At 34.0% G+C, this 26,281-nt stretch overlaps 3 protein-coding genes across 3 annotated transcripts in view; 1 reads left to right on the top strand and 2 right to left on the bottom strand.

The window, feature by feature from the left end:
• LOC129742637 (uncharacterized) overlaps window positions 1–2,496 on the bottom strand; it is a 32,642-nt gene extending 30,146 nt beyond the window's left edge. The window contains exon 1 of the mRNA XM_055734565.1: window positions 2,342–2,496. The gene's annotated coding sequence lies outside the window, so the exon portion shown is untranslated. The remainder of the gene's footprint in view (window positions 1–2,341) is intronic.
• Window positions 2,497–19,080: 16,584 nt separating this feature from the next.
• LOC129745332 (2-(3-amino-3-carboxypropyl)histidine synthase subunit 1) lies at window positions 19,081–20,883 on the bottom strand. The gene is made up of 3 exons (XM_055738335.1): window positions 20,745–20,883; window positions 20,346–20,680; window positions 19,081–20,205 (listed from the first exon to the last, which is right to left on the bottom strand). Exons 2-3 carry the CDS (start codon window positions 20,599–20,601, stop codon window positions 19,118–19,120), a joined length of 1,344 nt encoding a protein of 447 aa, XP_055594310.1. The 5' UTR covers window positions 20,602–20,680; window positions 20,745–20,883; the 3' UTR covers window positions 19,081–19,117.
• A 1,003-nt stretch (window positions 20,884–21,886) lies between these two features.
• LOC129748892 (protein hold'em) lies at window positions 21,887–23,722 on the top strand. Its single transcript, XM_055743676.1, has 3 exons — window positions 21,887–22,857; window positions 22,922–23,075; window positions 23,166–23,722. Exons 1-3 carry the CDS (start codon window positions 21,984–21,986, stop codon window positions 23,533–23,535), a joined length of 1,398 nt encoding a protein of 465 aa, XP_055599651.1. The 5' UTR covers window positions 21,887–21,983; the 3' UTR covers window positions 23,536–23,722.
• Window positions 23,723–26,281: the final 2,559 nt, after the last annotated feature.

Below are 26,281 nucleotides of genomic sequence, written 5' to 3'. Positions count from 1 at the left end.
TCTCAAACAAAACAGGCGCCTTATCCAGTAAGAAATAAATGAACGAAATATTGTTTTTTTTTTTGTTTGAAATGATGAAACAAAACTGAACTAAACTGGGAAAAACAAACGTTATCCAGAATCATTTGAAGGCGAAAAATAGCTCTCAATTGCTTAAACAAATTAAATAACGTACTAAAAACCATTATTTTCCGCTTAATTTAGAAATCGAGTATATTTGAAAGCAAGAATAAAGCGAGATATCCAAAATAAGGACGGTGATTATCCTTTCAATTCATCTTTTGATCTCTTTTCAATAATAATATTCTTAAAAATGTAATCTAAAAAAATTGTTATTTGGAGTTCAGTTTTGTTAACGATTTGAAAATTTAAAGTAAAATATTTTAACTAGCCTCAATCTTTTGTTTAAAATAATCCAAAATGGTTGTATTACAACCATGAATCAATACAGTAAATACAAACAGTTATTGCTTCACATCCGTCTGAGGACTATAAGAGATTTTCAAAATTCTTCATTAAAAAATAAAATAAATGAATAATGCTTTCCAAAACTCAACGATCTGGCTTCAAATTTTCAATAATAATGACAATGACAAAGTTATGATAGATTGAGTGCCTTGAATCAATTTGTTTTGATAGTAGACGATTTAAAAGTATAGTTTAAATCCGTTGATTTTTAACTTATTTTCCTTTTCAGAACGAACAAACCAAATGTCCACGATAACGTTTTTTCAAGCATTTTTGAGGAAGACTTCTGGTTATTTTTAAGATGATGTTATTTCACCACCATCCGTCCTGGTCCTGGCTCCCATATATAGGCACTTGCATATGCTCCCGATAAAACGTACGAACCCAGTTTTTCCTGCTTCCTGTTTCGCAGGTTTCATATAGCTACATTTCATCAGAAATTTATTTTCTATGAAAGTTGTTCGAATTTGTTTGATATAAAAAGTTAATCTAAAAAGTTTACCATGTTCAAATATTCTTTGAATCTCATTGCATTCATTTCATGGATACTGATTTTGTTTGAACATAATGCCAGCAAGTAATACAAGCTATTAGCGGATTTGAAGAACTTGATCTTTTTGCAAAATTTTCATTCAAATCACATATAACTGATTCATAAAGTTTTTTTTTAAATTTTCGACAATATGGAATCAAGGAATCATTAATTGAAAAACAGTAGAAAATCGTGACGTCACAAAGCTTGAAAATAGATACCTTTATCATTTTTTATCTCATATCATGCTTAAAAGATAGCTTTTTTAACATCATTTTTGCAATATTTTTTTTAGAAATAGCTAAATTTTTGACAAAGTAATGCTTCAAATTAAGAGTAATTGTTAAAATATTTTATTCGTACTAAAATTTCTAAATTTCAACGATAACATACTGGATTCTTAAAAAAATGAAAATCGGTTCTCCATTTGAGGGGTGCTTTGAATGTGTCATGTAAATAAAATTCCAAAAATCTGAAAAAATCAACAATTATTGCTTAAATTTGGCAAATTTTTCGACACTTTTAATTCAAAATCGATAGTTTTTCCACTTAAACCTCTTTGGCTCTGAGGGCTTTATTTGTATATTTTGTATTATTTTGTTTGTGTTGGTTATCCACCATGGGTGCACGGATTCACCGCAGTTTCTGCCTAAGTATGTGTTCACATGCATTCTTTAGATTATTAAGTTCTACAAATCTCCAATACGCGTACACCATACCCTGACCCCATGGCTTCGTATAAACTGCGATGGGATCAATGTATTGCGTGTGTTGATGTATGTACATAAATATATTTTGGAAGAACGAGTCAATCAGGTGGGCTGGTTCACTTACAGGTATTCCTCGCACCAGCCTATCCGCTAGACCATATCGACTCTTCCAAAGAATTAATAGTTCTGAATAACATTTTAAACTTATTATTAATGCACCCTCCCGTTCATTAAGAACCAAGCATTTATTTTATATTAAACTAAACGACAAGGATTTAATCAAATCATGCACAATTTACAAACTTTCCAATTAGATTTCCATTATTTTAGAATAGATGTGAGCAAAGGAAATAATTAAATCACACCACAACTGTGAGTCAATGGCAACTGAAAGAAGAATATTTTCATAAAAAAATATCACATTAGGAGTAAATATCCTTTCACCGAGCACTTCAGTACATAAAAACAAGGGTTGGTAAAATTCCTCCACAAACATACATGCGTACGTCAGCCATCGTTTACATGTGGTAGTGATTAAATTAATACTTTTTTTTCTTTGCTCCCCACTGTAAGCATACACGAAAATTTCTCAAGTAAAATTTTTGGAAAAGGTCCCTCATAGATATCTTACCTTATTTCACAAACTGAACTTTGAATCACTCCGCACTATTACGCCTGAAGGTAGATTTACCCTTTGACACACTTTCTGCAATCGAAAACTTTCTCGGAAGTAGAAAAATCCACCCTCCAGACTAAGAACGCGACAAAAGGACGTCTTACGCGGACCGTTGTGAATTCTGAATGGGGAAGACAACGGAATGTTTCGAAGTCGGGGAATCTCCCTACTGATCCCACATTTGCAAGAAGGACATTCGGTAGGGCATGCGCAGTCAGCATTTGAGACACCATTTGGTTGGTAAAATCGAAAAATCCTTTCGAAATTCGAATACGCTCAGAATCACTGAGAGTTTTGAAAGTTACAAATTTCCACAATGAGGTTTATCAACCTACAGTTTTTCTTACAAAATATTCATTACAATTTTTTTAAAGATTAATTGCTAAAGAATGGATCTTAAGAGTAACTGGAATCATAGAAATAACTCCTGTATATATGCACCACATTGTCATTTTTGTCATTTTTGTCCTTTTTTGTCATTTTTGTCATTTTTGTCATTTTTGTCATTTTTGTCATTTTTGTCATTTTTGTCATTTTTGTCATTTTTGTCATTTTTGTCATTTTTTGTCATTTTTGTCATTTTTGTCATTTTTGTCATTTTTGTCATTTTTGTCATTTTTGTCATTTTTGTCATTTTTGTCATTTTTGTCATTTTTGTCATTTTTGTCATTTTTGTCATTTTTGTCATTTTTGTCATTTTTGTCATTTTTGTCATTTTTGTCATTTTTGTCATTTTTGTCATTTTTGTCATTTTTGTCATTTTTGTCATTTTTGTCATTTTTGTCATTTTTGTCATTTTTGTCATTTTTGTCATTTTTGTCATTTTTGTCATTTTTGTCATTTTTGTCATTTTTGTCATTTTTGTCATTTTTGTCATTTTTGTCATTTTTGTCATTTTTGTCATTTTTGTCATTTTTGTCATTTTTGTCATTTTTGTCATTTTTGTCATTTTTGTCATTTTTGTCATTTTTGTCATTTTTGTCATTTTTGTCATTTTTGTCATTTTTGTCATTTTTGTCATTTTTGTCATTTTTGTCATTTTTGTCATTTTTGTCATTTTTGTCATTTTTGTCATTTTTGTCATTTTTGTCATTTTTGTCATTTTTGTCATTTTTGTCATTTTTGTCATTTTTGTCATTTTTGTCATTTTTGTCATTTTTTGTCATTTTTGTCATTTTTGTCATTTTGTCATTTTTGTCATTTTGTCATTTTTGTCCGAACAGTTTCCAACGGCTAGATATCTGCATGATCTTTGAAGCAGTGCTTCGGAATTCCAAATTATAGCTGATGTAACCAAAACACTCATACCTATACAAAAACACATTTTTATGAGAAACCATTGTAATAATTAATCCCGTCTGGGTCAACGGCTTTACGTGGAGCCAATCCAACCTTTGAAAGAATGCGAAAAATTTGCAAATTATTTTTCTTTTCCTTTGTTGGCCCGATTTTCACCTATTAAACACCCGCGATTTGTACCGTAATGGCCACTCATATTGGACTTTTTACTCTCTTTCTTTTGAGTATTATTTTTTTTTCTAAGCTATAAGTTGAACATCAGTCGAAAATTCGAAATCACTGTCGAGTCAAGAGCTGGCACATTATTAAACAAGAATACTGAAATATCTTTTATTTTAGGAATAAGTTAAAGGGAATTCTTCAGGCACCTAACGGTACCAAACACGTTCAGAGATCATCATGGGCGTTTTTATTTGTTTTTCTCTCTTTTACAGCATCTCCACCTCTCATCTGCTTTTGCAAGCAGCAGTAAAACAGTTTGGTCATAAATTTCAGGAAAAAAATGCTTTACCGACCGATTACTTACAACGAATCATAAACAACAATCATAAACACTTGTCACTCAAGGAGATTTAGTGTGGGACGGAAGTGTTCTTTAACGTAAGATCAATGATTTAACACTTAGACAACGTGCAGATTTTGGTTTCATATCGTCTATTGATTAGAAAATACCATATGAAGAAAACATTAGGAGCTGAATCGATTAACCCTTTAAAACAGCTCAATCGAATGACAAAAATTACACATATTAACGCTAACTGAAAATGAAGAAAATATGAAATCTAAATAGTCATTTTAAAATACTATACCTATTTTTATTTTCTGGAAAATGAGATGAATAGGGTAACGGACTTATTTTGGACCGGGTACATATTTTGCACCACCTTACACCTTTTTTCGAATATTTCTCTCATAAATCATGCTGATCATGAAAATTTTGAACAAATATAGGAAAAGCTTTTTCTTATGATTTTAATCATATCTAAGATTCCATTTAAAAAAGCTGATAGAGGATAAAAAATTGAAAATATTGTATTTATTTTTCACAGTTGAACCAAATCGAGCCCATTTCTAGAGGACGTGCCATTATTGGAGTAAACTTCCAAGAAGTTTTCTGCCTAGCTGAGATGAATTTAACAACTACAAACATATTCACAGCTATGATAAAACACTTGAAAACTAGTTTGCGAGCTCGAAGAACAGAAAATTTATTATATATATTTAAATCGTTAGTGACTTATTTTGGACCACCCAACATAATCTGAGTATTCAACATGCTGTTAAATGTTTTTGGACGTAATAAAACGTTGAACGGCAATATGAAAAGAATTACTATTTCAATCGTTTATTATAAAGAAAGTTTGCTAAAGCCCAAACCCGCCTTTAAACGGGGTTCACTTCAATCGACATAAAACCAAGCCAATCATTGTTTTCACTTACTTTCTGTACACTATGCTTTAAACCACGTTAATTATACTATCTACATCAATGGCAACTGTTTGATAAGCAATTGTCAAAAGCTACAGCTTAAAGAAACTTATAAACATGAAAATACTGGACATTCACCTATTTTTTCTTAAGTCGTTTTTTTTTATGCTTCATGAAAAATTATTGACAGTTTGGTCTAAAACTTACAATCATACAGGGTTGATTTTTGAGAAATAAAAATAAACTTGGTTAGGTAGAAGAGACGAAATATAAACCCCGTTTAATGGAGGGGTTGGAAAAAAATATCTAACTGAGTTGAATATTTGAAATAGTCAAATATCTCAGTTAATAGAAGGACAATTTTAGTAAATCGTATATTCAACTATAGCTATGAGATAGTCTTAACGTGATTCAAAACATAGAAAAAAAATTTAAAATGTCTAAAAATTACTAGCGAAAAATATTAGAAATCTAGTTTTTCAGTCCCTGTGGTTATGCAATAAATGAAAAAAGAAAAAAAAACGGTTGAAGAATTTACTCCCACGATAATTTTTTTCGTAGAACAAAAGTTGTTTCAAAGATAAAAATAAACTTTTGCGAATTTTTCAGCGATAAAAAACCTGACTTTTAGATGGTTAAAAAGATTCCATAATTCTCGCACATTTTTATCTTATTTGAATCTTTGTATTCTACAGAACCGAAGCCAAAACAAATCCACGAAGGTTTTCAAAGTCAAAATGCATTTATTGACGTCGCGGAGTTGATGATGTCAGACTTTCTTAACTAATCATTGGGTCGCCTAAAGGAAAACGCAAAAAATCGATCCTAAAGATAAGCCAACAGATGGTTGTAGTAGCAAATATTCAACAAACATGTGTAGCTAAATAGAGGCTGAGAAAAATTGAAGAAAGTTAGTTCAGGAAGGAAATAACGTGAACAAACAAAACTCGACTACTAGAATAAGAAAGGAAAAGATTAACTGAATTAGTAGCATAATTGCGCATCAATCGCTGTCGTAAATATAGCAAAATTTAGAAAAAAAAAACTTATTTAGTTGAAGGATGGTCCAAAATAGGTCCAGAGGGTGGTCCGAAATAGAAATCTGGTGGTCCAAAATACCGACCAGAGTAATGATCGAAGAAACGAGTTTTTATGCTTAAATCTTGTTACATTGCAACAAACGACGATATGTTTCGATAAAAAAAGCCAGTATCTTTGTAATGAATGGATAAAGCAGCCAAAAATTGTAACATGTACTTTTTTATTTCAGAAAATAGCATAGCCACTTCCCAAAGCGGTCCAAAATAGGTCCGTTACCCTATTAGGACAGTTTAGTTCGTAATATTTCTGCCCAACAAGAGTTACAATCAATCTGAATTGATTTTTGACTAAAAAAATTTTCTTCAGTTAGATAGAAGTGATGCAACGAGCAGAATAATCTGCACGTTGTGGCTACGTAAAAACTACATAATTTTTGTTAAAAAAATGGCTTTGTAGCTGACTATTTTCCATCTTTTATAACGAACAATTTCAATAAGCCTCGTGCAAAATTGAAAAAAAAAACAGTTTGGTGGAATTTACTCATTAGGCTAAACTTAGTTTGTAAAAATTATGGAAATTGTTATTTTTGACTTTACTGTACTGTTTTATCTAGTCTAACTCCCGTAATTTTAATGAATGCTTATTTTGTCGCACACATTCTATGAATATTTGTTAAATTAACGTATATAAGAGGAGCATTTGAAAAGCATTCTGTAAAACTAGACATATGGGACAGCTTTGCGGGTACATTTCATATGGGACAGACATGACTTGGTATTTTTTTCGAATATGTTGAGAACAAAGTTATGAAAGTTTTTAGTATAAATTGAAGAACTAACTGTATTTGAACGATTTTTGAGATAAACTGAAAAATGACGAAAATGCATATGGGACAGTCTTGCGAATAGCGGCAGCGCATTAGAGTGTCATTTTGACACTATTGCAAGTTTGAAGGCTTGTAACTTTTTTCAGAAGCTTCAAAATACAAAAATTTCTTCGGGGACCCCTAATGATTTCAAAAATTCTTGAATATTGTATGATTGTATCTTTATTTTGAACGAACACTGTAAGCCTGGACAAAAAAACTCCCTTTTCCTGCTTAGAGTGTCAATTTGACACTCCAAAAGTAAAATCTATCTAAGTCGTTTGAACGATTACGAATTCTATATAAAACTTATATCAATAGAAACCTTGTCATGTCAGTAAAATATGTTTAGACAGGGGCGGTCCTAGAGCTGGCTCTTGGGGGGGGGGGGGGGTGATTTTCCAAATTTTCAAAAATCAGTCGATATCGTAAATGTATTGCGAAAAAAACGTTCGTTTGGAGAGTGCGAGTGGGGGGGGGGGGTGGTTGTGTGCAGTTTCAAATGAGACTTTAATATTTGCTGTATAACAGACCCGTGCGATGGACACGTCCATGGGGGGGGGGGGTTCGAATTTCAAATTTTGTTAGAAATTAAAACAATACCAAAAAAGGACAATAAATAAGCAAATTCATTTCTAAAACCATATTCAAACCCATAATCATCACATAAACTCGAAAAAAAAGATAGGGGAGAGTGGGGATACTTGATCCCCTTTTCTTATTTTCACCATATCTTTCTGGAAAAAATTAGCAACTCGCCGTCTTTGACATTTTCTGACAGCTTGTAACTTCAAGTTTCTATGCTCTAAAAATTAGATCGATACTTGAACTCGTTGATGAACTAGAAGCATTTTTGTGGGAGTAAAAAAAATGCGATTTTTCTGAAGTTAGGGGAGACTTGATCTTTTATTCAGAAAGCCCTAATCCTTGTATAAAAATCAAACAAAACCCCAAGATAGAATGTTAATTGACTATTTTGGTCATGTTTGTTCTCATTTCACAATTTATAGCAGACATAAGAAGAAAATTCTATAACTTTATCTCAACGCTTATAACATTGCATACTTAAAGGCGCTTTTTTATAATTAAGAGAAAATTAATTATTTTTGCTCTTTTCTTCAGACAATTGTTTGATAAATATTAGTTTTTGGATAAATATAAGTAATTTCGAAGAAGAATATGCCGTTTGGAAGGGGGATCAATTGTACCCAACTCTTGGGGATCAATTATACCCATAATCAACATTTTAGAAAACTTTTTCTGAAAAAAGTTGAGAGTTTTCCATTGCTTTGAAAATATGGCAATATGAAGTTCATTTTACGCTCGAACGATTGATACATTTGAACAAATATTTTTTTCATAATTTTCCCATGTAAGGAACATTTTAAAGTGATGAAAAAAGATCTTCAAGTTACATTTTGTGAAATTTTTCAAACATAGTTCAATTACTCAAACAATTATTTTGTTAAAAAATTTTAAACTACAAGCATTGTTATTTTGCCCATTTTGGCACATTTTTCTAGAACATTTGATCCAGTTTCGAGATTTAGCTAAGGAATCAAGTATCCCCAGGTATCAAGTATCCTCATTCTCCCCTACTGATACGATAAATCAGAATCAAAATTTAAAATCAATTTTATTTCTGGTTAGTCATTATTAAACCATTCGAAATGTTGATTCTTATTCTGAACAAAAAAAATCAAGCAAGTATTTTCAGAACATCAGAAACGGAATGCGATTTAAAAATTGGAATAAAGCGAGAATTTGAAGCTTTGGACATAACAATCAGTGCACAGAAGAAGAATAGATCAAATATAACACCAGATTTAATAAGAAATTAAACTCAAATTCTTACAAAAAATCAGATCAGGTCAGAATTATTGATAATAATGTAAATTATCAACCGTATTAATTTACATTTCTTTTCTTTAATTTCATTGTAGTTTTGGTTTAAAAATTCCTCTGTAATGTCATCCATTTGATTTACTATTCAATCACAATTTGTAATGTGATAATCGATGAGGAAAATATATCCATTTTGAACTTCAGAGAATTTATTCGTAATTAGTAGATGATTAATTTAAAAATGAAATAAATAATTCTATCAAGTCATCAAGTTTTTAAGTAATCAAAGATAAAATCCTTAATTAATATTCAAATTCAACCAGTAATCATTATAAAAGGCAAGAAAAATTAATTTTAGATTGTGTTCGCGGTTATAACTTTATGTACTTAAAATACAACAACAATTCATCATCACTGACAAAGTACAATTAGGGAAATGGAAGAGTTCTTGAATGATCAAACACGAAACTGATCCCTTTTATTTGTTCATTCATTTATTTATTTGTTTATTTATTTATTTATTTGTTTATTTTTTATCCATGAAGAATGATTTGATGACATATGATTAAAATGCTTCTTATAAAATTCTATTCTCTCATTTTCAATATCCATACATTTCTAACTTTCTATTTAACAAGAATTTTCATAATGTTGAAATGTTCTTAGTTATGTTCTTTTAATTTTCACCGATAAGGTCGATAAATAAAATTAACTAACAAAATCACGGTGATTAACTCTTCATAAATTTAAATATAATATGAAGATGAAAAATATTAGTTTTTAACATTTGAAAATGATTTTTCCAATGAAAACGTCTTACTAAAATAATGCAAGAGATATTTTGTTGTCTATGCTTTAATGATTGATTTAGTAGATTTTGGTGCGCTGAACTCGAATCTTCAACAGGATTTTGTTTATCTGTTTATCACCTCTCGTTTTGGTGATATGGAGTATATAGGGAGTTTTAAAAAGAATCAGTTTTTAGTGAAATCAAACATTGATAACTGATGAACTTACAAGTTAACGTAAAAAAACTGATTCTGAACTTGTTTATTAAACTTTATTCAATTAAGGAATACTACTTTGATGATGATGAGTGATCTAGAAAAAATCTACAGAGTTTTATAATTCTGAAAGAAAAGAATTTCTGACATTACTAAAGAAAGTTTAAAAAAACAAAGATTTATTCATTTAAAAAATTTGCTGAAGTCTGAAAGGCGATTTGGTTTCTGCTTTGACAAATATCTTAAATGTCATTACTTCTTTAAACATTCGTTAAAAGTCTGTTGTTTTACAAAATTCGGAACAGTAAATAAACAGAAAACTTCAATAAAAAAAATTCACAGAAGTCAAAATTACTAGCGTTCTTGCGGAAAGAAATGTGATATGAACCTTTAATTTTAATTTTAATTGTAGTGTTTCAAAGTTTTGTCAGAAAAATGCAGAATTTTCTTGAATAATTTTTAACCTATTTGAAAATAATGAGGGCACCAACGTAAATCAAAATTAGCTCTTTAATTCTTTACATCTAAAAAAGAGTTAATTCTGTGGTCATGTAATTTTTTTTAAAACCCTTTTGAATGTGGAGTTAACTATTTGGATAAAAATAGAGGATGAAATTAGGTTCTTGAAAAAATATTTCATATCAGCAATTTGTAATGATTCAAACAATTTTTTTTTATCTAAGTGGTTAATCTTCAAAGTAATGAATGAATTTGATTAGATATACTTCTTTAAAAAAAAAAAAACAATATTTCACGACCATGATGCACAATTCTTCTCCTCTTCCCTTCAAATTTCATTTAATTTAATTAGAGGTTCTAAATGTAATTTAACAAATGAAAAAATACACACTTGTGAAAAAATTCTCTAGTTATCCACAATATTTTTATACCACCACAAAACTCTCATCAAAATTTTAGTGATTCTCGTTTTCCAACAATACCTTTGGAAATCCAAACGTTTATTTGAGAAGGTGTCAACAATTACTATGAATTTAAATCTGAATGTTTTATTATTTTTCTGAAGTATATTGCTGAAACGTGATTCGAAAAAACTAATTAATATAAACTCTTTTTTCGATTCTTCAATTTCTAAAAATAAATTTATTTGTAAAACATAAACATTGAAATCAAATTCTTAGGTATGCAGCTTTCCGAACTTTATTTTTATTTGTTTTCTTTAAATTTCAAGCTCTCATAGATTTTAAAGTTTATTGGAACTGAATCGAAAGATATAGCTACAAATTTGAAACGAATGATTAAGTAAAAAAGTGGAAAATTTTATTTTTGCTTCATGCATTCAATATTTTCAAACATAATGTATAATTTAAAATGAAAAAAAAAATAATAAAGGGTTCATTTCTATTTTTCAATGAAAAGTCCTTGCTCCCGAGATAATAGTCGAGTTATGACAGGATATTATTATCACTGGTTTTATCTCATCTAGGAAAAATTAGTACATAGGCAAGTTTTTGGAGCCGTTGTTTTAAAACCTGTTTTTGGAGGTAAATTCCTGAACTCAATTTTTATCAGGTTTTGTTCATCACCTCTAATTTAAGAAGTAGTATTTTTAGTATTTTTAGAAAATTGAATAGATGTGATTGTATAAAAATGCATAAATGATGCTTCTATGGTCAGCAATTTCGACAAAAGTAATTTGGTGAAAAAGGGAATTGCAAGTTACAGCTGGTTTAGTTTTGTGGACCGAATTGTTTCTGATTTTGAGAATTTAAGAAATTAATAAATTATTTTATTTAACTTAACAATCACCCCCACGGAGTGGAAAATTTTGAATATTCCAAAGAACACCCACTAGAAAATGTTCAAACTTTTCATAGAAATTCCAGCGTTTGCGAGTATTTTGTAATGGTTTTTTGCCGCTTGGGGGGGGGGGGGTGATCACCCCGATCACCCCCCCCATAGGACCGCGCCTGTGTTTAGAACATTATATATAGCTAAAGCTACTCTACTGGTTTTCTCGTTATTCAGCATGAAAGAAAAAAATCCGAAAAAACATGTCCCAGGAAAACTGCTGTATGTGCAATCCAGATGCACCATGAGATCACCCACCAAGGTAATGTCGTCCTCCGGACCGACGCTGCAACTCGCTCAGTCGAATGACGCGTTGCTACTGCTGGCGATGGTCGAGCCTGGCCTGAGAGAATCCATAGAAGTATTCTCTCGTCCATCCTTGACCCACACATCTCCCTTCCTCTCGGGAAAGAAGAAAAAAAAAATTAAAAATGTTTGTGCAGGGTTCAAGCCTATCGAGTTACGATTCTTTAAAAAAAACAATTAAAATCACTTATTGAGCTTATGATCGCTTTTCCTTTGCTCTTTCTTCCGCTGACGGGCGACCATTGATCAAATCCAATAATATCGTCGCGACTAGCCCTTAAATTTTTCAAGATATTGAAGAAACGAAACCGAGAGACTTTGTGACATACCTATATGTTTAGTTTTATTTGAATTTCATTTAAAAAAACATCTTTCAGGGACACTACACATTATACAAACACGTAAGGATTTCACGCAATCCGAATGCGCGCTCAATCAAACATGGTATCCGCAATCACAGAATTTCATCACTTTGCGCAATAACAATGCGCCTTAATATATGCTGTCGTGCAAGCACAAAACCATGTCATTGAGCCTGATGGAAACGCCTAAATGTTTCCAGGCTTCCTCTAGGTGAGAAGGAGGTGACTCTCTTAGCGCCGCACGCTCACTTTGTTTCAGCGCTTTCATTTTCTGAATGCCCAGGGGCCAGGACGTCGTTGATGGACGTCGGTGTCGCTGTTGGGAAACGTTCGCTGCTGCTGAGAGCTTTCGTAGCGATTTACCTACACAACAATACATTAGTGGGAGGATATGCGTCTCTTTGAAAAGGAAAGAGCGGATTCTAATCTTCATCCCCTCCCTCTCCGCAGAAAAGAAAGCCAAGAACGGCGGCGTATCGTTATCTCATGGACGCACAGATGAGCTAGCCATTTTTTTTTGCGTTTCGCTTGAGCGTAGTCGTCACCAGCGTTGCCAGATTGCAAACCGCTCAATTCCGTAGTTTGACGAAAATCGAAAAATGTACTGATTTTGCTAAATGAAACATGATGAGCTTTTTTTTATGGTCGTCAGGTAGGATTTTGGTTTATCCGTAGAATCCCGTTAATTTTCGATAATCCGTAGAAAATCCGTAGGAAATGCTGAATGTCCGTTGATTTTGAGCATCGATCCGTAGCTCCGAAGAAATGCCTAAAGTCCGTAGATCTGACAACGCTGGTCGTTACTGTCGTCAGTTAACACACATATGCAAGCTCAGATAGAGCTAACTCTCTCAAGTTTTGGGAAGACTAAATCCCCACTGACCACAGCGAGGCCATGTTATATTGATCAGCTGCGAAAAGCTCAAGCCAGGATTGCCAAATAGTTTATTTTTTTTAAATATTATTGTTTCAAACTTTTTTTCCATGAGAACACAAACGAACTTCCATTGAATTGAGTATCCTCCTTCCATAAAAGTGTTGTTAGTTTTGTAAACACCATTCTATTTTAAATATTCTTTCCAACGAATTCTTGAGTTTTGGCTATCCACGAAAATGGTTCTTCGTTATCTTTCAGGGTTGCATTCAACATATAACTCTCATGAATAAAATGTGGGAACATCCATCTTAACTGATAGAATTTCTTCTAGAATATTCTTGCATCCAATTAGATATTCATTTTAATACAAATCATTACAGTTATAATGGTTGTTTATCCATTTAACAGCGTAATAGTTCCTTCCTCCTAGCTATACCTATATTCACTTCCATCTTATCAGGCTGTTATTTTTACGGGCTCTTTTTTGTTCTTTTTTTTATCAACTAGATACGAAAGATCTTTTAAGTGTTTTTACTTCTTCCCTTATTTGTTTATTTTTTTGCCATATTTTTTCGTCTTTGTTACTTTGACCCGCTTCATCGCTCTGACAGCTCACTTTCTGATCGCTTTATTATTAATCTATCTTCTTCTTCTTCTTCAATAAATTAATTTTTGTATTTATTATTTAACCGTTTTTCATACTCTTCTTTTTTCTTTATAGCTTTTCATCGTTCGTATCTTGTCATGTTCCATGTTTCCCTTCCTCTTTATAATATAACGTCCTGTTTCCGTGAGATCATCTTCTTCTACAACCAACTTGGTACTTCATAATCTTTCTTTCAAATCTCCCTTAATATAAAGCTTATTATCTGTCATCTCATTCTCCATTCAGCTGTCTTCTAAACACGCTGAATTAACTTTTCGGTTCTTCTAACACGCACATTATTTCCTACCTCTTCAATTCACTTGTTTTAATTCAGCTGATTTTAGTTCTTTGGTCCTCTCAGACCCTCAAATGATTGGCCATCCTCTTTTACTTCCGCGGTCCTCCCAACACACAAACAATTGGCTGTCATATAAGCAAGCCATTATATTCAATTCAGCTGTCCTCTCAACACGCTGATTCTACTTTTGCGGTCCTCCCAACACGCAAATAATTGGCTGTCCTCTCAACTCGCCATTAGTTTCATTTCAGCTGTCCTCTCAACACGCTGATTCTACTTTTGCGGTCCTCCCAACACGCAGATAATTGGCTGTCCTCTCAACTCGCCATTAATTTCATTTCAGCTGTCCTCTCAACACGCTGATTCTACTTTGCGGTCCTCCCAACACGCAGATAATTGGCTGTCCTCTCAACTCGCCAATAATATTCAATTCAGCTGTCCTCACAACACGCTGACTCTACTTTTGCGGTCCTCTCAACACGCAGATTTGATCTTTGCGGTCCTCCCAATACGCAATTATAAATTCACCAACACAACTGCAATTGGCTGTCTCTGAAATTTGACTTCCGATTTTCAATAATTTTTCGATTTTTCCCTTTTGAGTCAATTGTACATAACTGATGAACAATATGTACTATCCGCAACACTGGTCGTTTTCGATTCTGGTGTTTTGTTTTCTCCTTGGTGGGTGATCTCTGCCCCAGGTTCTTTTACTGTACGATAAAACTTTCCGACGTAAAAAAAACGCACTAATCACTTTATCACTACAATCTGTAAATATTCTCAGTCCTGTCGGTCGCCAAATGTGCAATCCAGATGCACCATGAGATCACCCACCAAGGTAATGTCGTCCTCCGGACCGACGCTGCAACTCGCTCAGTCGAATGACGCGTTGCTACTGCTGGCGATGGTCGAGCCTGGCCTGAGAGAATCCATAGAAGTATTCTCTCGTCCATCCTTGACCCACACACTGTAGTTCATATATTACACGTCCAAAAAAATATTTGCCTTATGCATATGAAAGCTGAAGGTTTTTTTTAAATATATCTTTATTTGTATCAATTCATCATTACATTTATATTACATTATTACATAAAATTAGGTGTTCAGCTCAATAATGAACTGTTCTGAGCCCTATAGTTAACTAGATAATAAACATTTATTTATAAGATTTAAATTTGCTGAGCGCAATCAAGTATTTAATGTAGGAGAACATCCTGTAATGGCAAAAATATTTTAAACTTAAAACTAAACACTATCCTAAAATAAAACTAATTATAAAGAGAACGAATCTCTGCGATGGAAGACTGCATCGATTTGCCTCTGAAGTTGGAGATGATTTTGTTGGCCATCTCTTCGATAGATTCAATGCCCGCAATCCGATGAAGATCTTCGGTGCTGTGCCAAGGTGGAAGCCGCAAAATCATTTTCAGAACCTTGTTCTGAATCTTCTGGATGGCTTTCTTCCTCGTCGCGCAGCAGCTAGACCAAATCGGAACTGCATACATTATCGCTGGTCGAAACACTTGCTTATAAATAAGCATCTTATTCTTCAGGCACAGTCGGGATTTCCTGTTGATGAGAGAATAAAGAGATTTAGTATATTTATTACATTTAGATTGAATATCTTCAATTTGATTTTTAAAAGTAAGATTCCGATCAAGTGTGAGTCCCAAGTACTTCACGTGATCAGACCATTCTAATGAAACCCCATTAAAAATTTTGGAATGATTTTCATTAGGTTTTAAAAATTGAGCTCTTGGCTTATGGGGAAATAAAATAAGTTGAGTTTTGGAAGCGTTAGGAGAAATTTTCCACATTTTCAAGTAATTCAAAAAGGAATTTAAATTTTGTTGCAATCTACTGCGTACCACCCGTAAATTTCGACCTTTGGCTGAAAGCAAAGTATCATCAGCAAATAATCTTCTACCTTTTCCTTCTGGTACATCAGGAAGATCAGAAGTAAAAATATTGTATAAAATAGGCCCAAGTATACTACCCTGAGGGACACCAGCTCTAATGGGTGTCCTTTCAGAGCATGAATTTTGATAGCTTACTTGTAAGGTTCGGCTAGTCAAATAATTTTGAATAATTTTGGTGAGATATACAGGAAAATCAAATCGAGCTATTTTAGCTACTAAACCTTTGTGCCAAACACTGTCAAAAGCTTTTTCAATATCAAGAAGAGCAACACTAGTTGAACAACCTTTAGATTTGTTAGCGTTCATCATATTAGTTACACTCAAAAGTTGATGTCTAGTAGAATGTCAATGACGAAAACCAAATTGTTCATCAGGGAAAATAGAATTCTGATTAATGTGGATCATCATTCTATTCAAAATAACTCTCTCAAATAGTTTACTTAAAGAAGGAAGCAACTTGAAGGCTCTAAAGCACTTTTTCCAGGTTTCAAAATTGGAGTTACTTTGGCACTTTTCCATTTATTTGGAAAATAAGCCAAGTGAAAACATTTATTGAAGATTTTAACTAAAAAAATTAAAGTGCTTTCAGGCAACTTTTTAATAAGAATATAGAAAATCCCATCTTCCCCCGGGGCTTTCATATTTTTAAATTTTTTGAAAATCAATTTAAGTTCATCAATATTTGTCTCACAAGAACTTTCAAATACATTTTGTTTAGAAAGAATATCATCAAATTCAAGGGAAATTTGAGCATCAATTGAACTTACAACGTTTAAATTAAAATCATGAGCAGACTCAAATTGTTGGGCTAATTTTTGAGCTTTTTCTGAATTAGTTAAAAGAAGTTTATTCCAATCTTTCAAAGTAGGAATTGGCTTCTGGGGCTTTTTCAGAATTTTAGTTAATTTCCAAAATGGCTTTGAATAGGGTTTTATGTCCTCTACTGATTTTGCAAAATTTTCATTACGAATAAAGTTTAATCGACGTTTGATCTCTTTTTGAAGGTTGCAATAAATAAATTTTAAATAAGGATCCCTAGTTCGTTGATAATGAAAGCTGAAGGTAATGCCTACATCATGAAGCCAAGAAATATTTTTTTAATTTTTTTTCATGAAATGGTCACAAAAAGGTTGAAAAAGTGGTCTGAAAAACCTACTTTTCATTCGATTGCTAGTAAATACTGTTTGAGCGATGGTAGAGTTTTTTTTTAAATATGACTACAAAATTTATTAAAATTCTATCATTTTACTGTCTTCAGATTTTCGATGCAACAAAAATTGAATTTACTGGAATTTTTCAAAGTTCACTACTTTGCGCGATTTTTTTACAAACCGGTTTAAAATCCCCAAAAATATTTATTCTACATTTAGAAATATATTTATCGAAATTGTTTAAGTACTTACAAAATTGTTAAAAACGAAATCCAAACCTATCCCTCCTCTTGTTCTGATTATAGAAATATCCTTGCACCTGGTGGAAAACCGAATACTTTAGGAAACCAATTTTTAACATAATACAAACTGACGGACAGGGTTATTAGTACACAAGCTGATTTAGTAGAGCATGCTGCGATATACCAGGGTCTATCACCAATAGTTTTCCAAGTGATCAAACAATTTCTGACGAAGAGTTAAAAGTGAATCCAGTACCTATTTTTATTGTTTGAGATTATTGTTACCTACTTTAAAAATAGAATGTATGCTATCAACAAGACCTGGAATAAGTACCTACTAAAACGTATTATTTTTTATTTTTTCGCGTCGATTTGCTCAAAGGAAACGTTCTTTGCCGAGAGAAAAGCCACGGTCATTAGAATGAATTCAGGTGGGTTTACCGAGCGTTTGATCCTAAATATGAACTCATTAATCACGCCCAGATAAACTTGGCATCGTGTGATCTGCCTGTTTTATAAACAAGAGATTTCGCTTAATCCAACCGGGTGCAACTAAAAGGGCATAATTCTTTTCACACTTTCAAGTGGCAGAAGTGGCACGTTCAAGTTGCACAATTTTCACATCAACTGTAAACCTAGAAAATTCCGCCCTGTCAGATGCAAACGAGCGCAAATTAGTTAAAATAGTCTAACCGAATTACCGGTGCTTGATAAACATGCTTGGGATTGTTATTGAAACAGAATTAGGTTAGTAATTAACCGATCCATACTTCTGCTGACATATTGGGCTGAAAGAACTTTCGTGTATCCCAACTTATATTTTTATTTTTTCTCATGGCATCCAACTGTATGTAGGCAAAAATGAATGAATTAATTTTTCCTCTTTTGGCTATGGCTATGAGCGAGTATTTGGCCTGCGGCCAGCAGACGAAATCGGCGGTCACTTATTAGGAAAAAAAACTAAAAATTAAGAGATGACAACCGAATCGTTGTCACAAAATACGACCTACGATCGTAAAAATTTTCCACGGGCTAGGCATTATATCGAATATTAGTCACCCATGAGTCGCCCTATGGACAACCTATACGTTACATGTGAGCGAAGGCAAAAGAGAAACAAATTGATGTTTATGTGTTTGAATTAAAGAAAAATAAAAATTATGATCTCAGGTGAGATACACCAGGTCAGGGAAAAACAACAGGTACTGTACTTTTCCTGCCCTACCTTACTTGAAATTATCGAAGGTAGACTGCGAAAAGAGTCATCATACAGTTTAAACTGGTTCAAGCTGTTTCTTCTAGCAACACGTGGTTAGAGATAACGCAAATATGAAGCGTATAGCTAGTGTTTTTCCGTTTGGTTGTCAGCCATTGAAAAGACACATAAAAAAATATTCTAAAGGAACAACACCATTGGATTCAATCCAATGAATGTATCGTTGCGTTTTAGAAACACGACGAGGGCATCGTTTCAAAATACTGCTTGCTCACACAAAGAAAGCGAAAAAAGGGAAAACGTAACCAACAAGATATCAGGTCAATTCAAAGACGGCATGAATAGTTTAAGATGTTCAATGGATTTATATTTTTAGGAATATAAATAAACATAATCTAAGCTATCAGACATCAATGATTATCATTTCTTAGGCTGATTTTTTTCCTCAGTACACTTCCCACAGCATCCTCCGTCCAAAGAATTTTCACATACGTCCAACGGCTTATGATTGGGGGTCCATTCACCGAGACTTTTATTGGCATAAAAATCCATTGGGTAAGCTTCGGGGTGTTGTGACGACGAGTTACTGATTTCGGGATTATTCTGTTCAACACTTGCTTCGTCCAGTTTCCACTGGGCATCTCCCAGTGCCACAGAGAGTTCGTAAGGCGTCAACAGTGGTTTCGGGAAAGCAGTCCCCCAGTCGATTGATAAACGAGGGCAGGCGACCTGAACGAATGCGTCAATATCTTTGAATAATTCCAATTTACTAGGAAAAATTTCCGAGAGCAATATTATAACAGCTTGTCTTTTGTGATGTTTTAGCCGGCGCTGAAGATGCTCCATAACCTTTGTAGAACCTTGCCGACCTAGGGTTCCAAGAATGAGGCCGAATTTCTTCGCTTCTCTACTAGCATCAATGGCTTTTTTCCTGTTTCTTCGCATTTCAGCGTGGTCGTAGTGTTCTCGGGTGAACTTTTTCTCGTAGGGATCATATTTGTAAGCTTCTAGCTGAGGATTCGCTATCATTGCAGCTTCCAGGTGAAATCTTCCATCGCCCAGGTAGATCAGAATTCTTTCGTCAGCCAGTCGAGGGGCGGTACAGCCGAGTATTTCTCCTGGACTGAGTGGTTTGGATTGAGGAATAGTGACGTCGTATTCAACTTCCCGTAGCTCCTTTGCCGCCGAGTGAAGTGTTGCCACAAACTGAATGGTACTCACGAGGGCCAGCTTACGCTCTTTTGAAAAATTCAGTTTCACACTCTCGATAAAGTGTAGGGCGTCAATTTTAATATCTACGAACACATACAGAACCTTGATGCCAACTGTTTGGTCAACCGGAATGAGGCAGCTGTGACCGTAGTGAACAAGCAGATCCGCTCCAAGAGCCTTTGCCGTAAAGTCATCCACACAACAAGCGCCATAAGTAACATCGCCCATTATGACTGTGTCAGCTTCGGTGAAGCGTTCAATAATATCACTGATTATGAGGGAAAACATAAGCAGTCCTGCAAAGAAATTTGGAGTTTAATTTAGATATTTCAATCAGCAGAATTTGAAACTTTTTTAAGATAAATTAACGTTTTCAGAATAGTTTGCAAAATGCTTTTATCAACAACTTTATTTAAAAAAAAAATATAATACAAACCTTCCGGCAATTGCAGCGCCACTCTTTTAGCGCCCGATTCCCGGATGCGCCAGATGGTTTTGTGCAATTCGAAGTTATAATTTGTCGGCAGCACCCCAATAGCATTGTTCAGTTCAGGGTCGTTCAGCAGCGACTGGGGTATTTTATTTATCACTCTGGTGGCTCCTTTAAACACCTTCCTCACAGGTTTAGCTTTAACTATCGTAACATCCGGCGAGGCAAGGACCGCTGCCGTTTGAACCTCTGATGCTGCCATCGTTTGACCGCCTTTCCTGCTGTTACCTTCTATGGATAATCAGTTCTACCTTCGCCTATCCTTAACATTGATGGTCAATCTGTAGATTGGCAGAAAATGATTCGAATAAAAAGGTAAAAGAACAAATAAAATACTATTCATACCAAGTTAATTAGTAAAAGTTCAATTAGTTAGTTTTCGAAATTCACGCGGAACTGACCAGCTGGACTACGTGACAAAACACACGCGTGCAATGTCGTCAACCCAAAACCCCCAAAACACGACCCCAAACAAATAGGGTAAACGAAGTAATTAGGACCGGGTTATTGTTTCTGGAATTTTCATCCTTCGTAATACCGGGTAAGACATTGCAGTGAAATATCCATTAGATTTATCATTAATTAGAAAGTTGTTTCATAGATTTTTGCCATCATTTATATGTAACTGCACAACATAAATTTGAGCTCTTCATTTTTTAGACAGACTGGAATAGCATAAAATAATTCCAGGACTAAAACCCTTCGTTTACCCTAAAGTGTTTGAAAACCAAAAGATGGGAGAACGAAAGAAGGCGATCAACAAAACAAAACGGCAAAAACAAGGGATAGGAAACAAAAAAAGGAAGTACTAAACTAGACACAGCATTTGACAGCATGCAGTGATGCCCGCTCACATTGAAATCTGTAGAACGGGTGGAAAATATTTATGTTTAATGTTAAATGTTTATTGTTATATGAGTACGTGAGCCTGTCAGTTATAAACTATAGTTCAGGTTAAAAATATTTTCATTTAAAAATTTAATTTTTTTCTCAAGGGATAATTTGGGAACCTAAAGCTCGATCTAAACCTCAAATGAAAGATGTGATTTGATCAGTAACTCAAAAAGGGCTTGTGATATAGCTTAGTTGACAAGTCTACTGTTGTCTGTCTCCTGAGCCGATGTCCACGAGATCGATCCCAAGAGTAAACATCGCGCACAGAGTTGCACCGGATTACTTTTTCAATAACGATCCGCCAACTGCAACGTTTATAAAAGTCGCTAATGCCATAAACATGGTAAAACGACCATAATCGAAACAAAAAAAAGTAACTCAAAAAAGCAATAGAAATAGATTTTGTAACTAGGTTCAATCGATAGTGAATAAGTTGAAAAAAGAATAATTATTAATAATAATAAGAATATTCTCCAAAATTTTGAACAACAATTTTAATTAACTGGATCATTCAGAGTAATGTTTTTCAAATGGCAACGCTGTCATCAAGAAAAGTTCTGACACTCTAGTACTTCCAAATTTTCAATCTAAAAACGTTTAAATTTTTTGTCTGAATCGCTTAAATCTCTTTAGTTTTTAAAGTATTTATATTTTGTTCAAAGTGGCCATTCAAATCACCTAAGCAAAAATATGTCTTCCGAAATAATTGTTACCAAACGTATCAATCAAATTGATCAAAATACGAGGAATATCATTGTAATCGGTGTTGTCATAGCCAAAGGTGAAGCACGTTACTTCGAATCGACTGGTGGATCCTACTCCGGCACCCGGGGAGTGCTGACACTAACAATCCGTGACAGCGAACGAGACACCATCAACTGCACTATATGGGCCACCCAGGTTATGATAGATTCGTTCGATAATCTATTTCATATCGGCGATGTGGTCAACATTACTCGACCCAAAGTGCTTCTGTCCAGTCACGATCGATCGGAACAGTACAATCCGAGATCGACTTCACAGTACAGCTTGACGCTGTCAGAACAGGATGACTGCAAAATTAAGCTTCACGAAGGCTCAGGCATAGAACGTATGAAGAAATTACTGACGGTGGCCCCAGTTTCGGCTGCAGATACCTATCCGCTGGCAGATATAGCTGCGGGGGGCCAATCAGCAACGGGACAAAACGTTAACATAATGGTAGTCGTGCGAAGCGTTCGACCTCGGAAACAGATTGTCGTAGCCAAATCTGGAAAGTTAAAATATTTTCGAGAGGTAATCATTATGGATGCTAGCCATTCAGCTATGGCCATGCGTTTTTGGAATGCCGAATACATTGAAAGAATTGATCAATGGACTCCGATGACCACAGTTTTACTTATCACCGACGTTCGAATCGATTACAATCAGTACTACAAAACCGTATGTTTGGGTATGAGCAGTAAAACGATTATAACCGAGGATCCTGCGCTTGAAGCCACCGATAGGCTATTAGTTAATGTTATGAAAGTTCCTACTCAGGAGTTGGACATTCTAAACTGTAGCCACTATGGTGCTCCTGATCGTTGAGTCTTACAATGGCATTTTCGTAAAAGGTTTGAGTCTAATTTAGTTTTATTTCTTTTAAGCTATCTCAATAACAGCTGTTATGACAATACAGCAGATTCTGGATCGAGCCGAAGGAGACCTCAAAGGCGAGGAAGAACACTTTACTGCGTTATGTTACGCAGTAGTAACTCGTTTTGATTTGGACGGCTGCTCCAAATTGACCAGTAGACGATGGTAAGCGAATTGGATTATAGTGTTGATATCACGATTTCACGTTATCGATTCGTTAAACATCATTTGCTTATTTTTTTTAACTTATTTCAGCCTCAACTGTAAAACAATCTTGCGCCTCTCGGAACCACGCTGCTCTCGGAATGAGTGTTCAAGTTTGCCGGAGAACATCAGTACCTATTTTGACATCCCGATGGATATCACCGATCATACCGGTACATTGACGAATTGCCATCTCATGAATCAAGCAGCCGAAAACACCCTGAACTGCAAACTTGAAGTGTTCCAGCGAATGGCCGATCAGCAGAAAGGCAAACTCAAATGGAAATATTTACTTGAACGGTGTGCCTTAAAGATCGTTATCAAACGTAAATCGATGGTACGATTTAAGACCGACTATTCGATCATCGAGTGCGCCTTAGCTACGGCTCGAGATGTGGAATCTAGGATAAAAGTCTATTAGATTAAACATACCCGAAAATGTTCCAAATCCTATAAGTACATCAAATATCACAAAGAGGTGATATTGTTAACGTCCTACAACTTCATTGTTGCCAAACATCATTATCGTTATCATTAGTGCCAACAATTTTCGTTATTTTTTCTTTGGCCGACAGAATTTCAAAATAATTTTCCGCGTATCAATCAAACTGTCAAAATAATGTTTGACCCAAGCGTTTGTTATGTTAATGCAAATATTTTATTTTATTTGAATTACAACTGTTTCTTAATAAATTGTTAACCTCCAAAACTGTTTTTAAATTATCTATCTCGAACAAAATAACCTAGAATTCTCAATGAGGAATAAGAAAAAAAAACATCTATAACAACGTCATAAAAATAGCGTTTTGTTCCAAACTGAGAAAGAATGTCTTAGGTTTTACTTTTTAGAAATAGGCCTGTAGTCAGAGGTGCAAGGAAATCTTTTCATCGCATGCAGCGCGACTCCAAGCCGACGTCAGCTACGAAAGAATCCATGGATCCATGAAAGTCAGGGGGAAAAGTAGTTTTTCCAACAATATTTCGCCTATATTCAACTATATTTTTGATTGATTGTCGGCCATTTTTAAATCTGAAGATTTCAACTGTGTATATATTGGATTATCCGACTGATATTTTGTGTTTTACAATACATACGAATAATAGATTCAACTATTATAGTTGTATGATTGATTTTATGCATATATTCAACAGGGGAAAATAGATTAATATAATATATTATAAACAAACCAAATTAAAATCTTAAGCCTAGCCCACACTAGGCAACATGAACTGAAATTTTGGTTGCTGGGACTTTTTATGTTTACATTTACAACTAGACGATGATATGCATGTCTCAAGTCTTCCGACAGGTAGCTGAAATAATTGAAACAACAAGCGTATTTTCTTCGTGATAAGCCGTGAGATAAGCTAAGGGAGACTTTAAGAGCAGGTCCACCGGTCCCAACTTCAAAAGTTTTTTACACGGTTTTTAAGGAAATGGAATAAAAGGATTACAAAAGACACAATGTTTACAGTTAAAAAAACCAAATTCTACTAATATTTTCGAAAGAAAATTGAAAATTTAAATATATTTGTATGTTTTTCAAGTTTATCTCCCACGTATACATACCATAACAGCCATGGTTCTTAAAAGATCCATATATTTATCGAGCTTTGCGCCCGGATGTTATGCAAAAGCATATGCAGTAGAACCCCGCTTACCCGGTAAGTGAAACCTCGGGCCTCGGATCAAACGAAATACATTGACAAACCTTATTTTTTTGCTCTAGTATTGCATATCATCCAGGCGCATAGTTCGGGTCTTACTTGGATTTTATTTTTCAATTTAATCGACGTTTCTCGCAAGTTCAGACTTTAAACTTACAAAAAACATCGATTTAATAACTTAGCAATATATCGTGATGATAAAACACATTTTTACATGGATTATGTATAGAAAAGGTGGCTCGGATAACCCGGAAGCTTAGATAACCGGAGCTCGGATAAGCGAGAGTCTACTGATAATATTGTCATTGAAGTTGAAATCCGAAGTTTTCGCGCTGGTGATCGGCAACCTTGCCAACTAGCGACGTTGTGAAATATCATTACTGGCAACGCTTTTGTAAAGTAATAACCAGCGTGCCTATACAGCTACGGGTGGTTGCATATTGAGCAACAGTAGCAAGTTTCTCATTGGGGGTGGAGACGGAGCGCTTATTGACAGCGAATTGTTCGCCTACCATGCCTATGATTACGATTGCCTGTCACAAGATGGACGATTCCGTGTATTCACGCAGAGTGAACTTGAATTTTGGAACGAATTAAATCTGACTTTGATTCAAAACATTCATTTTTTTGAATCCAGCTCCTGTTTTCTTTGAATCAATGAATTATAGTTTTGATTGAAAAGAATAATTTTTGAAAGAAAGAATAAATTTTTTGAATTGAATAACTTTGGACTTTGATTTCAAACAAATTCTTTGATTCAAAAGAAATTTGTTCAATTGCATCTTTCTTTAGAAACAAAGTAAATTTTCTTTCAACCGAAGAAAAATGTTTTAAACTGAAAAGAATAATTTTTTGAAACAAAAACTTCAAACTTAGAAGATTTTTTGCATTGACTTGCAAGAAGAACAGAAAACTGAAAAATCGAATAAAGTTCGGCCGCTCGTTTTAAAAATCAAACCAGTGAATCGGAGTAAGCTATAAATATGGAGGATTCAGGATGCAAAATGGTAAGTGTAAGTTAATAAATACTGAATATTTATTTATTTTCAAGATTTTCTAAAACGCTTGTATAGTTACAGGACCACGGCCGACGGATAGATTTCCAAGTCTCTCGAACATGGAGAAAGCTGCGCAAAGTAACACCGCCCCAAATCCCGCGGTCGTATTTTTTCGGCCCAATCTTCAACCAGTGTTTTATGTGTTTGTGAATAAAAAAGAATTTAAGAACTAAAATTGTATCTTTTTATTATTCAAACTCCTAATAGGAACTTCGAAACAACAGGGTAAAAATCTTCCAATTGGAATAAATGGAAAATGGTTCAATGAATAAATGCTTTTAAATCTATATCTGAATTACCTTTGAGCAAAAATAATAACTTTAAATCAAATGAAACTGGTTTTTGTATCAAAGCATTAATATTTTGAATCTAAGATTTTTCGAAAGAAAAAATCTTTGAAACAGAGGAAAATGCATTTGAACCAAAGGATTTTTTATTTAT

The sequence above is a fragment of the Uranotaenia lowii genome, chromosome 2 (genome assembly GCF_029784155.1).
Source record: "Uranotaenia lowii strain MFRU-FL chromosome 2, ASM2978415v1, whole genome shotgun sequence".
NCBI lineage: Eukaryota > Metazoa > Arthropoda > Insecta > Diptera > Culicidae > Uranotaenia > Uranotaenia lowii.
This window is presented reverse-complemented; position numbering and strand designations above follow the sequence as displayed.